The sequence below is a fragment of the Myripristis murdjan genome, chromosome 24 (genome assembly GCF_902150065.1).
Source record: "Myripristis murdjan chromosome 24, fMyrMur1.1, whole genome shotgun sequence".
NCBI lineage: Eukaryota > Metazoa > Chordata > Actinopteri > Holocentriformes > Holocentridae > Myripristis > Myripristis murdjan.
Genome location: NC_044003.1, coordinates 31,834,060 through 31,847,976, shown reverse-complemented (window position 1 = coordinate 31,847,976; position 13,917 = coordinate 31,834,060). Strand labels below are relative to the sequence as shown.

The 13,917-nt window shown below is 40.5% G+C and overlaps 1 protein-coding gene across 1 annotated transcript; it reads left to right on the top strand.

Moving 5' to 3' along the window:
• The first annotated feature begins 43 nt into the window (after positions 1 to 43).
• fam167ab (family with sequence similarity 167 member Ab) lies at positions 44 to 6,769 on the top strand. The gene is made up of 4 exons (XM_030047359.1): positions 44 to 160; positions 3,380 to 3,467; positions 3,659 to 4,028; positions 6,020 to 6,769. The coding sequence occupies exons 2-4, from the start codon at positions 3,454 to 3,456 to the stop codon at positions 6,281 to 6,283; spliced, it is 648 nt and encodes a 215-aa protein (XP_029903219.1). The 5' UTR covers positions 44 to 160; positions 3,380 to 3,453; the 3' UTR covers positions 6,284 to 6,769.
• The last annotated feature ends 7,148 nt before the right edge of the window (positions 6,770 to 13,917 follow it).

Genomic DNA, 13,917 nt, shown 5'->3' with positions numbered 1-13,917 from the left:
TCGCTCTCCGCTCAAAAGCAGACAGACAGACAGAAAAAGTGAATGGAGGAGCGGTGGAGGGAGCCGGGGATGAGCGGAGTTGTAAGCATCCTCCGCTGAGCAGCCTGTTGGGGTCAAGCGCGGCCGGCTGGAAGTTGGACTGCGCAGCACGGAGCTCCTGGTGAGTAAGCAGACTTGCCCGGGTGCTCGCAGCAGTGGTACAACCAACTGAGCCCGCATGTCGGGAAAGTGTGTGATACTGAATCTGTTCACGCGTAAGAAATGTGGACGCGACACGCCACGCAGCTCATCCCTGTGTCGGTGCGGCTCAAGTCCAGCATAAGCCTTACGATTGTATGATTGTGTGGCATCATGTTTATATGCTTGATGTGTAGCTTATTCCCCGGAGAAGCCTGTGAGAGCCACATGTTGCCAGCACTGCTGAAGAACTGGCCGGGACACATGCCCAGCTTGAAGCCCTTTGCATATGTAAAAGCTTTGCGAGTGTGACACAGGCGCTCTAGTTTTTTTTTTTTTTTTTTTTTTGCAAACTTGGACATTGTTTTACACAGATTTTACCCAGGCTCCTGATTTTTTTCATAGATGAATGAAAAAAAAGAAGTAAACTAGTAAAAACAGAAATCATGAAAGAGAATTATGAGTTAGTTAAATATTGCTGCCGCTCGGTTTAAGCACGGCCAAGTTGAGAGCGCTGCTGATGCTTTTCTCCCATAACGAGTTTTTCCATGTTGCTTAAGAACCAATTAAAGCGTTTATTTCCTCCTTGTAACATAGTTATAAAACCTGTTTATGGCTAGGATGTGAATGGGAATTTGTCTCACGAAAAAAAAAAAATAAAAAAAAATACATGAATCATAATTCCTAATCAGAGCGCATGACTTTTCCCGTGTTAACAGTCTGATTTTGTGCAATTCTAACCATATAAGCTCAGATGTTTTTCTCGACTGTATGTTTCCTCATTCTGAATCACGTGCAACCAGGAAAGAACACCTGTTGAATGCGATCCAACAAGATTTCTCTCTCTGCTATTGTGATTAGTTGAAGTTTTAAGACATTTAAAGATTTTCTTAACACATCAACTAAGGTCTCTTAAATGTTATAGTATGCTACTTCATGGACGAGAGGGGAATCCAGTAGGTCACATAGGCTAGTGTTTGTTCTGTGATGCCATTTTTATGCAAACAAAGTAGATTAATTATCCTTAACCTGTGAGTTTTGTTGAAGGTCGCCATGGAGAATGATAATCACAGTGTATCACCTCTCCAATGTGAAACTCAACATCTCTGAGTTGGACTGGCAGCACATGGAAAGACACACAGTGAGCTCAGATAGTTAGAGTGTGGTCAGGCTTGTTATGTTCCGGATAGAAGACCCAGACACTCTTACGCTGCTGGGCCAGACCAGGTTTTGGCATCTGATACTCCAGCACCACAAAATGGATTTTATTGGTGTGGCAGCTTTGCAACTGGACGTTGCCGTGCAGTCAAATTCTGCAGTCAGTAGCCATGAAACCAGAGGAATGTTATGGATGGAAGACTGGCATGCTTGGTGATTTGGATGCCAATTGGGACATTTGCATAATGGGGAGAAATGGTCTTTCTTTCCTCAGCTCCATTAGTGTCATCATTTGTCCCAAGCTGCATTTGATATTCAGGATGTCAATTTTTGGCTGCGTTGAGAGGAAGATTTCCTGCTGTTCTGTTTTAATGGGCCCAGGTTCACAAAAAGTGCCTCTTAAATTACTAGGCAGCCAATAAACAAGAAGAGGATTGTAAATGAGTATGGCCACAAATGATGCTGTTACATATAGCATATCACAGAAAAACGATTCATGATTAAAGATGCTTGGTTTTCTTTCTGTAACACGCTATGATGCACACACCTTCTGCTCGGAACATCTTTGCTCAGCAGTTCTGTCTCACAGTCTAAATCACTTCCTTACTGTACATACATGGTCTTTACAAAGTTCTTAAAAATGCATGTGGCATGGATTTTCCTCCTGTAATGGTCTCCTATAACAATGCAGTCTCCAGAGACTCATCGATTCCTGCTGAGAGCAAGGAGAGGATCCATTCCCCGAGCATTCAGAAGTCAGTGCTGTGTGGCTGTGCAGCACTCCGCACAGTCAGAGGTCTATTTTACCTTGCAAAACAGCCAAGCCTATCATTAGATACAAGGGCAATGACTTCACTTCTGGTCTGCTGTGCCCATTATGGAATAACTGAGTGGTAACCACTTAGTGAGTGCTTGAACACTTTTTGTAAGCGATTCCTGAGCCAGATGCCTGCCTTTGCTGTCTCTGTCACTGTTAGTTACCATGTTTATATTATATAATATTAAAGATAATATTACAGAACACATTCATTTTTTTGGCTTTCTTTTGGCTGTTCAAGCCTATCCCACTGTGTTTCTGAACTGTTCAGGGTGAATCCTGACATTTGGATATTTTTGCAATATGATACAGTGGTGAAAAAAAGGAATGAAATGAAAACAGGAAGCTTCCTGGTTTCTTGATTTTGTTACTCAATTTCAATCGGGTGAATGAAAGGTAGCCTACTTCTCACATTTGGTGTAAATTGGTGGGCATGTGAATGTACAGTGTGATAAACACTACATATCAAACTGGGTGGCTCTTTAAAAAAACATCATGTGATGTTAATTATTTTATAAGTGTTGTTGGACCATCCCTTTTAACTGTAACTGACTCAAAATAGATCTGCAGGAACTGACTCTTTTCATTTGATTTGTCAGTTTAGGCTCAGATCTACTCATTTGAAAGCATCTTTGCCTCATTCTGAGCTTTTTAACTATGTGAATAATGTTACATTATGCTTGTGGTAGATAAAAGTACAGGTATTCCAGACACTGTAAGCCCACTGTCCGTTTTCCATCACTGTCACTTCAGGTTGGTGAAGGCTAAGCCCTGAGGACTAGAGGCAGAAAAAAAATGCTGATTCATGTACAGTGCCTGTGTTGTTGCTATGGAAACAGTTTGTTCCCATTAAATGGAAATCCTGAAGGTGTGTTCCTCAGTGATCTGATCCTTTTTATTTCAAACACAACAACAAGAGGCCAAGCAGTTAATCTGAATTGATTTAGAGTACAAAAGAGAGTGGCCTGTGGAAAGAATGCACCAAGCCCATACTTTGCAAACTAGACTGTATATTTAATTTGCATCATCACCTGAATGTCATTCTTTCTTAGACATATCTCACCCTCTTCAATTCCCATGTCTACAAGCCAAAGGTCAGGTTTGGTCTTTATGTCATACCAGATGTCAGGTTTAGGTTTTGTCTCTTATCATTTTGACATGCTTGACAATGGTATGCTTAGCAATATATGAAAACATTTCATCCCATGCATTTTGTTTCCACTACAGTTCTAAAGATTGTCTGCTCCAAAAACAGCAAAGGGCATATTGAGGAGCCTGTGAAGATCTGATGAAGAAACTGAATGAAGCGCTTGCGGTACTTCAGTTCCCATCTAAATGAACCGTACTAACACAGAACATAGAGAAAGCAGGCATAGGAAAGACAACATATACTCCATGACTATGATTACAAACAGTAACAAGGAGAAAGATCATAAATGAAGAGTATCTAAGAGTATCTTATTTTTCCACTTGGATACATTTTGAGGAGCTCTGTTTATTCGGCAGGTTAATGATGGAAGAACGTCCAGTTCCTCAGATTAGGGTGGACAGGGCCAGTGACCTGGAAGAGGCTGACAAGGAAGATATGGAATTGGCTACCGACGATCATCTCATGACCTTGAAGGCCTTGGCAGAAAAATTAAGATTGCAGACGAGGAGACCTTCTTACCTGGAGTGGAAGGCCCAGCTGGAGACGGAAAGCCTCAGTGATTCGGGAATTCGGGAAGACCGGCTGCAGATGGAGCATGAGGGGAAGCCAGTCACAGGCAAAGAAACTGTAGTTAACTCCGATGTAATTCAGTGCAAGTTGCCGTCAGATGTGCTGAAGGGATTCAGGAATATCGACGAGGCTCTCAACTGGCTCAGGAAAGAACTGGTGAGGAACTGGTCCCATTCTTTAAAATACATATTTGTCATCTCGCTTGTAAATGGGAGGCTGTTTGTGAAAACCTTGAATGCTCTAAAGTGTTTCTCTCCTTCCTGAACATATGATTGTTGAACTGATACTACTAAGGAGTCATTTGGCTTGCACCATCTATAGAAGGGAAATCAGACACTGTGTGGATGTATCTATTATTGTCAGTTTACCTATACGTAAGAATATTGCAGAAACAGTCAATCTATCAGTTCACTGACAGGAAAATCAATTAATTTTTGAGACATTTATCGAGTTAAAATCTAATTTCTAATGTTTACTTCTCTCCATTTATCATTAAAAAAGTCATACTGGTTTTTTTTTTTTTTTTTTTTTTTTTGTTTGGCTGCTGATCAGACTAAAGAAGCAATTTGAAGAATTGAATTTGAATTCTGTTCATTTCCCATGAGGATTTGGCATTATATTTGACACCTTGTCGACAAAATTATTAAATGATTAATGGATAATGAAAACAATCATCAGTTGCAGCCCCAGTTAAGAATCCTCAGTGTCAGTGTCAGCAATCAACCTTCCTTCAGTTTCACATCATCATCCATCAGCTGTGCAGCTTTAACATCGTCTTATGTGTCATTTTGTAGTTTTTCCTTATTAATCCTCCCATTGGGGTTAGAACAGGAAAAACTATGTTAGTGTGCTTCAGCAAATGAAAGAATATGTCACATGAAATTGAAAAGCTAGGTCTAAGATTTCTGCTCCAAAATGATTTTGAAAGCATCATTTCAGGTTGAAATACCTGTGATTCTTTTCCCTGCTGTTGCGCATTAAAAAATGATTTAACATATCTTTGTGAGTGCAGCCATTTTTGTTTATTCTAGAAAGCAGGCTAGCCACACATTTGGGCCTCTTTAATAGGATATTCTCAAGAGCAGACCTCAAACAGTACCACCTGCTCCCAAGGGGTGAGTGGCTGTTCTCCTATCCTGAAATACTCCTCAGTATCCCACGAGTCATTAAAGAGCAGTTTAGCTGGTCAAAACAAGCACAGTAGAGCGGCCGTCTGGTAATCGGAGGGTTCCCAGTTTGATCCCTGGCTCCTCCAGAGTGTGTTGAAGTGTCCTTGAGCAAGACACTGAACCCCTAACTGCTTCTGATGGATAGCTTGGCACCGTGTGTGAATATGAGGCAAGCACTTAGAGTGGTCAGAAGACTAGAAAAGCGCCACAGAAATGCAGTCCATTTTATCCTCTATATATAGAGACAATATCAACGTATTGGTGGTTGATAGCCAATGATGTGAAGAAACATTTTGGTGGCGCCCAGGCTGGCCAATCAAATTTCAAGAGTACCACCCTGGCCACCCTTTTGGCTCTGCCCTCACTTTGCTGTTAAAGGCCAGGGAGAGAGAGATAATGACTTTCTGCTGGTTGACTACTGAGCTGCACATTGGCCACAGTCATTGTCAAAGATATGAAAGTCTCATCCAAGTTTAAGTGAGTGGGATTGATTGGGATTCAGGAAGCAGCTATGTTCAGATCCTCTGATAAACAGCTTTGCGAGTGTAATCAGTTTTGCTCCGCTCGGTTATGTTGCACATTCAGCCGTGGTTCACATGGCTGGACTGAGCATGCATGGAGGAAGTGGCTTCTCGCAATGTTGGAATGTTGGAAAGCAGATTCTTATGTGACCGCAATCATTTTGCACAAAGACAGTGGACAAAGTGCTTTTGCTGAGAAAGTTGTTTGCAGTATCCCACTGTGAGTTTTCTTTTCACATTTTGTCACACAGTGAGGGCTGTTAGCATGAACTTCCTGTGAACCTATAATGTGAGTTATGTGGGGGATAGTTGGAATCAGACTGGGACTTTGGAATATTACTGGAATTGAATCTTAAGTGCACCCACCAAGTTACAATCTGTACTGCAGTTTGTACAGTACTGATGGTTTGAGCCTGTCTCTGTGTTTCTCTGTCTGTCTCTGTCTGTCTGTGTGCAGACGGAGATGCGCCTGCAGGACCAGCAGCTGGCAAGGCAGCTCATGCGGCTCCGAAGTGACATCAACAAGCTAAAGATTGAGCAAACGTGCCACCTGCATCGCCGCATGCTCAACGACGCCACCTTTGGCCTTGAGGAGCGGGATGAGCTGTCAGACCTGCTGTGTGAATGCCCGGTCACCCCGGGCCTCGGCCTCTCTGCTCCCCTGCGACTCATTGGCGTCACCAAGATGAACATCAACTCCCGCCGCTTCTCGCTCTGCTAGCGGCAGCGATCACGCCCCTACAGGCAGGACGTCCCAAGTAAAAACATGCTTTATCAGTGCCATCTTTGCTCCATTAGAACACCCCAGCCATTTAGCATTAGATCATGGTGAAATCTTAAATATATTTAAAGCCCTGACCACATCGGTATGAAGATAAACGTTGGTATAATCCAATTGTAGTCTACCTATTATCCCCTTACCCTATAATCAAAGAGAGAGATGTATGAAATTTAGATAGCGTATGTTATTTAATAAGTATAGCTTTAGTGAAGTAAGTATATTATGTTTTTTTCCACAGAACCGCGCAGGGCTAACACTGACCTCTCTGTTTAAAAGTCACAGTGGATATTAGGTAACAGAACCGCAAACTCAGATATTTAGAATTTTCAAGTCAAAAATCATGAGTCCACTCCTAAGCCTTATCAGCTCAAGTTTCACCAGTATTTTGGATTTTTTTTTTTTTTTTTCAAGGGCTGGAATATTGTGTGTAGATAGATCAAGCACAGATTATTGATTAGATTTCTACTGGATTCCTGTATAATTGTTCAAAATGTTGATCTCCTTTGTTTTGTTTTTATAAAAAGATGCCTTAATATTGTTTCAAATAACATCTGTACATAGAAAATGTGCAGAAAATAGTAGTGTCAAGTAAATTGGTCTTGCTCTCTGAAAATGTGTGATGATAAAAGGCTGTGTTCTTCATACTGATTGTCAGTAACATTAAAAAATGCACTAACTGCTGGATGCGGATGGTACATTTCACACGTTCTCTGCTGAGAGGGCTCATCTATTATAATACAAGGAAGTCTTGTACAGTCTTGAGCTTTGTGGTTAGACCTTCTCTGGAATGCCCACCACACTGATCCAACCTGAAAGACAAGCATCTACCAGGAAATCCAGCTGTGAGACGCCTGCTAGTTTGAAATGAAAACACTGCTTTGTTTCATAGGAAAACGCTGTGTTATGACTTATCTAGATCTGACTGTGTACTACACTACAAGATTAGACAGATATTATGTGTTAGGTAGAAGGATGTGTGTGTGTGTGTGTGTGTGTGTGTGTGTGTGTGTGTGGCCGCCGCACAAATTCATCCTCCCGCTGGAAAACACCTGAACGTCTCACTTGTATGAAACAATAGCAGGGCAGATTTAACAGATGACCTCCTCAGACAGCCACTGAAGTCACAACAAACGGAATCTGGCACGTCTTCCTGTCCAGACTGGTCACAGCAGCAACACGAGGCGATTAGGCTTGTGTCACTTGGCGGGAAACCAACTGATCCATCAAACACCATTTATATCTTGATTCCTGACCTGATCTTGTATTACTAATACTGTAGCATACGTGTTTTGTTAAATTTTGGTATCCAGAATGAATCCTTGTTTTACGATGGCGTCTTAGAGCCACTGTAGGGAAAGGGGTCTGGCACCTTTCACAAGCATTCGCCTCCCAACACACACACACACACACACACACACACAGACACCCACCCTCCTTCAAAAAAAAAAAAAAAAAAAAAGGGAAAAAAAGAAAGAAAAAACACTGCAAAAACGCAAAATCTTACCAAGATTATTTGTCTTATTTCAAGTCAAAATATCTCATTACACTTAAAATAAGACATGATCACCTCAGAAGTAACTTGTTTTTAGACAATTTTCATTTGTTTTAAGTGAAAATTCACTTGAAACAAGTGAAAATTTGCTTGTTTCATTGGCAAAATTTGCCAGTGGAAAAAGTGAAAAGTCACTTGAAATAAGTGAAAATTAGCTAGAAACAAGAAACAAATTTTGCCAATGAAACAAGCAAATTTTCACTTGTTTCAAGCAAATTTTCACTTGAAACAAGAGACAATTGTCTAAAAACAAGTTACTTCTGAGGTGATCATGTCTTATTTTAAGTGTAATGAGATATTTTGACTAGAAATAAGACATTTTTGACTTGAAATAAGACAAATAATCTTGGTAAGATTTCGAGTTTTTGCAATGAAGGGTGGGTGAAATAAAATCTACCTAAGGGCCCCTGGATTTTAAAGAGTTAAGTTTCTACTGAGCCGCTCAGCTCCATCAGACCCTGTGTGCAGATACATGTGATGCAGCCTGGGTTAACATGACAAGCAATGAAAAAGCGTAACGCCCTGTTTCTTTGAACTTCCCATGGTCTCCTGTTTTGAGGATTCCCCATGACTGGCAGGTTTACACATCCTTAAGCTCTGCTAAATGACATGCTTTCAGGGTCACAGGCCTTTTGAGCTCTGCCCAGATGCCTTTGTTCTGCAAAATCTCTGTCATCTGCGCGCATGACACTCACCAGGCCAAACGCTTCCCACAGTTTTGGGTATGTGTGAAGACACAAGCACGGGGTTATGAATATGCATGTGAAAGAAAATGTACCCTGTGTCCTGTGTTGCCCCCATCAGTAGGGCCCTGTGACATGTCATGAATGACTTTGTTGAGACTGAGATGTTCATGCATGAACGCCAGCTTTATGTGAGCTTAGTGTTGCTGAAAGCCACAATCCGTTTTGACTGAATGGGTTTGGATGGGGCGATCACAAACATTTTCCAGTGAGTTCCTGGTGAGTATTTACAAAGGGAGAAGGAAGTGCTGCATGGTTCTAGCGGCTCATACGACAGGTGCTCTTTAGTGGGTCAGGTAAAAGTCCATTTAGAGACAGAATCCCAGAGGTCTTGCAGGACATTAACTCTAAGTGATGCAGACATCCATGGAAAAAAAACAAACAAACATTCCTTCTTTGAATGAAGCAAAATATTTTTTTATTCTTTGAGCAAGGCAACTAAGCAGGCCAACGTGTATCGACTCTCAATCTTCTTCAGGGTATTAAGGCTGAGATTCACTTAAAGATTAATATCAAGCAAGACATCCAGGATTTTGTTTCTAAGAGTTCCTGGAGTGTTGCGGCCATGGCATTTTGGCCCAGACTGGTTCCCCTTAATCATTTGAATGGCATCTGCCTGAGGGGCTTGTCTTTTCTTTTCTCTTAACTTCTTTGCGTCTTCCTTGCATTTCCTCTCCATTTGAACTATTGTTCGATCTGTCTGTGGCGTGACTGATGGATTGATTCAGCTTAATTGGGCCAGTCTAGTGTCAATCATGAATAATGGGCCAATCACACCACAACAACAACTAAACAAAAAAATGTCGTGCAGCCCAAAAGGGCCAATATCAGAATCAATCATGAATAATGGGCCAATGAACCAGTCTTATGGGTCAAACAGTTAATATAACAATATACCAGTTGGCATATTTTTGGCAAAAGATGCTGGTATGCCAGATGGCCAGTCAAGCAGTGTTTGTAACCCAATGAACTGTCAAAGCTATGAAGTTTATACCCAAATTGTCTTGTTTGCATTGCAAAATTTCCTGTCACGCATAAAATCAGGTATTATTTATGCTGTTGAGGCATCGGTTATTGGGCCATCATTGGTTCATTTGGGCCAGTGAGCCTACAATCAGGCCATTTTGTGAGTTTGGATTATCAGTTGCTTTAACAGACCAGACCAGTGATTTTGCACATTTAACATAATATCTCCTAAATGTGTATACTTCATGTTTGCAACAGGAATCTGCTATAGAACAGTTACTAAGTGAATCAGGCCAGTTTAAATGTAACATTTTAACATCTGTAATGTTACTTTTTTCCTGTGTCATAATAATAAAATAAAAAATGAAATGTAATGAAAACAACACTTTGGAACTCTTATATCATTTTTCCTCCTTTCTAACCAGCCAAATGGTTTCCATTCATTCCACTATGATATAAAAATGAACTTTCAGACTTCAAACTGTCTTCACACCAGTATTTCATCACCGTAATAAAGTCGTCCACATTAGTTTTCCTAAAAGCAACAGCACTGTTGTGTTTTGATGACTTGAAATTGGATGGAATGAAATGCTCACTCTGCCAGGGAGAGTGTCTACATTTTGCCCCTGCTGTACTTGTGTGAAGATAACCACAAAACCAAACTGTGCTTTCCAGTTTCAGAGAGATTAGTCTCAAGGCAAGGAACCAACTGAACATCACATAAACCCATGAGCCATCCTTTAAGGAAAGACAGATGTGATTTTCATGATTAGTTTTCAATGGCTCCTGCCCTTTTTTTTAAATCCACAAATAGACACCACCATATGTATTATTGCCTTTGTGACAGGGTGGTAACCACTGAATTACATGTGTAGTGAAGCTGTCAGTTTAGAGATATCTATACCTTCTCTCTTCAACATGATATGGCATATTTAACCCAGTCAATATCGTCTGATGGTCACATTTGTATATGATGAGATAAAATTACTCAAATAATCACTTTAATTGGGCATGTAGTTGGATTTCTGTTCTGGTAATACAATACTTTACCATGACCGGTGCTTCATTCTCTCTGTGAGCTTCAAGCTTGATTGGCCAGGAGAGAAACCTCACCAAGGTGAGCCACATGGAAAGGCTGGCCAGTGTCCCGGACTGCATTACACACTGAGGCTTGAAAGGGTGACACATTTAAAGGGCAGAACACTGTGGCCCAGGCAAGAATAAAGTAAATACTCAAGAGGTCTGTTGTCTTTTTAATTCACCACTTTCACTTTTATCTGAATGCCAGCTGTCTAAAAGATATTAAAATGTCTTTCTTGTTTCCTCATTTATGACACTTGCCTTGTAAGCTGGAATGTTTGCAAAGCTATTAATGTTTGATTTACGGCAAAACATTCACTATTAACGACACAGTTAATTTTTAATTGTGCAGAGCCAAGGCCTGAACCCAGCTGGTTCAAATTGGAGAGGCAACATGCATCACAGATTCCAAAGCTTCTGAGTCTGATCACACAGTTTGCCCCCCTGGAGTGTCACAACACTGATTCTGTGTGTGTGGCGTTGTTGTAAAAGACCAGAGGAACACTCCGGCCTGGCTCCCAGACACAGAACAGGCTGAATCCACTGCTAAAAATATGTAGTGTTTGATGGTGACTTTCCAAGCATCATATTGCTGCTGATCTGGTTTAAGAAACAGTCCCTGGCTTGACAAGTCCTTGCCATTTAGGAGCAGTCTTTCTTTGTCCTGAGAAGCTGGTCCTTTGACTGCATATCAAGACTTAGAGTCTCATCTAAATGACAAGTCAGCGGCTTTAAGACATTCTTCAGTCACAGGACGGGTTCAGTTTGTGGTTCACAATCTTTTTGCAGGCATGCAGTTTAGGTCATGGTGATATCCAAAAGTTGAAACTGTCAATTAGCTGAAGTTTGGGTTTCAAGAGCAGCATGTCTGTGCTTAATGCTTTCGTCCCCCTCAAACTTAACCAGAACTCATAGTTAAAGTCAATTTAATATTAACCAGAGGTTTTTCTAATTATTGTCCAACCTTTCCTATGGAATTGTTTGGTTCAAAATTTTAATCCACTTACCTTCATGACCAACAATGTTAAACTTTCTCTGTTGAGTGTAATGACTATTTCACTGAAACAACAGACTATGAGCATTAAAGAATTAAAAGCATTAAAGGACCATACCAGTGATGATTTGAATGTTTTACACACATTTCACATTGCATCAGTTTGCAAATTATGCAGGAGTACTAAAGATCAAAATCTCTCTATTTTTTAAATCAGAATTTTGGGCTGAAACATGACACCTTGTCATGTTCTGGGTCTGCGGCTAACACAGTTTTTGGCATTCATAAACCATGGAACTGATAATTGGTTGTGTTAAGCAAACGTTTCCCCGGGGACAGTTTTCTAGCAGAGAAATTGTTTCACTCCACCATAAAAACCCAACAGTGCTGCTGCTTTTAGGAAAACTCATTTGGGCAACTTTATTACAGTGATGGCTGAAAGTTAATTTTCATATTGTAGTGGAATGAATGGAAACCAATGGCTGGATATGGTACTTACCCTCTACTTATTTGTACTTTTTGTATATTGTTGTATATTGTATACAGGTTGTTCATTGTATATAGGAATGTCATATATTCTTTCTATGTTATCTTTATTTTATTTTATTTTATTTTTTATTTATTTTTTATTATTATTATCGTTATTATTATTATTATTATTATTATTATTATCATTATCATTATTATTATTATTATTATTATTATTAATTTTATTTTTTACTTGCACAGTGCTGGAGTTGTTGCAATTACATTTCACTGCTGCTGTACCTGTACATTCATGCATGTGACGAATAAATCTTGCATCTTGCATCTTGATAAAAGGGAAGAAAACTTGAAGTATAGACATTTTATAGATATTAGACAAAACATGCAGAATCACTGGCCCTTTAGCAAAGAAAGCATTAATACCCATGCGATTCCTCTCTATGAAGGAGGCTCATGCATGGTGATGTGACTACAGTGGTTCCCCTCATTTCCAGTTGCTTTGTAGAGCACAGCATGGGATCTTTTAATGACTTAATTAAACCTGCTATTAAATAATTAGTTGCTCGAAATGAGGCGCTGGAGTGAGTCTTTTCTCAGCAAGATTGGTTTAACATGAGAATTTACAGGAGGCCAATTAGGACTAGTGTGAGAAGACACGCACCGGTCTGTTGTATAGGATCATGTCACAAACCACAAATCATTTACTCTGACAAAACAATGACGCAATGTTGTCACAAATGGTTTGACAGCTGAGCAGCAACAGTGAGATCATAGGATCTTTGATTATCTCATCTCTTTGTTCCTGGCAAACAGTGTCTCTGGCCAACATAGCTATATGAGCCCAGGTGTAGCGCTCCTCTCTGTTAATACATGTCTTTACTCTAAACAAATCTGAGGCAACACAGCATGTGTGCCATCTGATCCCACCCAGTTACAGCAGATCTGTGAAGGGAGGTTAACAAGGGTATATGTGGCGAGTGGCTTCACAGGATGGAATGTGCCCAGCTGGAGCTGTCCTGCCACTTCTTGTCCCTCAAACCTACTAAGCTAATCCTGAACTTTGAGGGTATTCAGCATCCAACAAGATCTCCGACAAGGCCGCTTTGATGAAACCCGGGCTGACATTTCACAGCAGCTTAGGTGCATCCAAGCATATGACCACAGATTAGAGATCTGAACTATCCAGCTCTTTTAGTAGTGTTGTTGTACATGGTTTGAATGTATCAACAAATGAGAATCTATGTTCAGACCACAGGTGTGGTCATATGACTTTGGACTCCATCCTTTAACACCAGTTGACTAATGGCCTCACTTGGATTTGGGCCTTTTGACTTGGAAAGACTTTACAGTGTACCTTCCCCAAAGCCACAGATGAAAGATTATGCAATCAAACCTTGTTTGTACGTTCTTTTGTGGTACAAGGAAAGCTAGGGACATCACCCTTGATCTCTTGCAGCAAACCGGACATTATCAAATCAGCTCCCCATATCCAAGATGCACACAGAGCCTAATCTTATCAAACCAATCACCAGGTCAGGTCTAACGATAGGTATCTGTCACTGATGCATGGCGAGCATTAGCCAAACAATGTTTCCACACAGATAGCCTATGTAAACTGTGTGTACATGTGTGGTGAAGAGAGAGAGGGAGAAAGTGAGTTGTGTAATAGTCATGTGTAATAGTTTGCATATACAAGGCAGGCAGAGGAAAACTAAATTATTAAATAGAGTTTGGTAAAGAGCACATTACAACT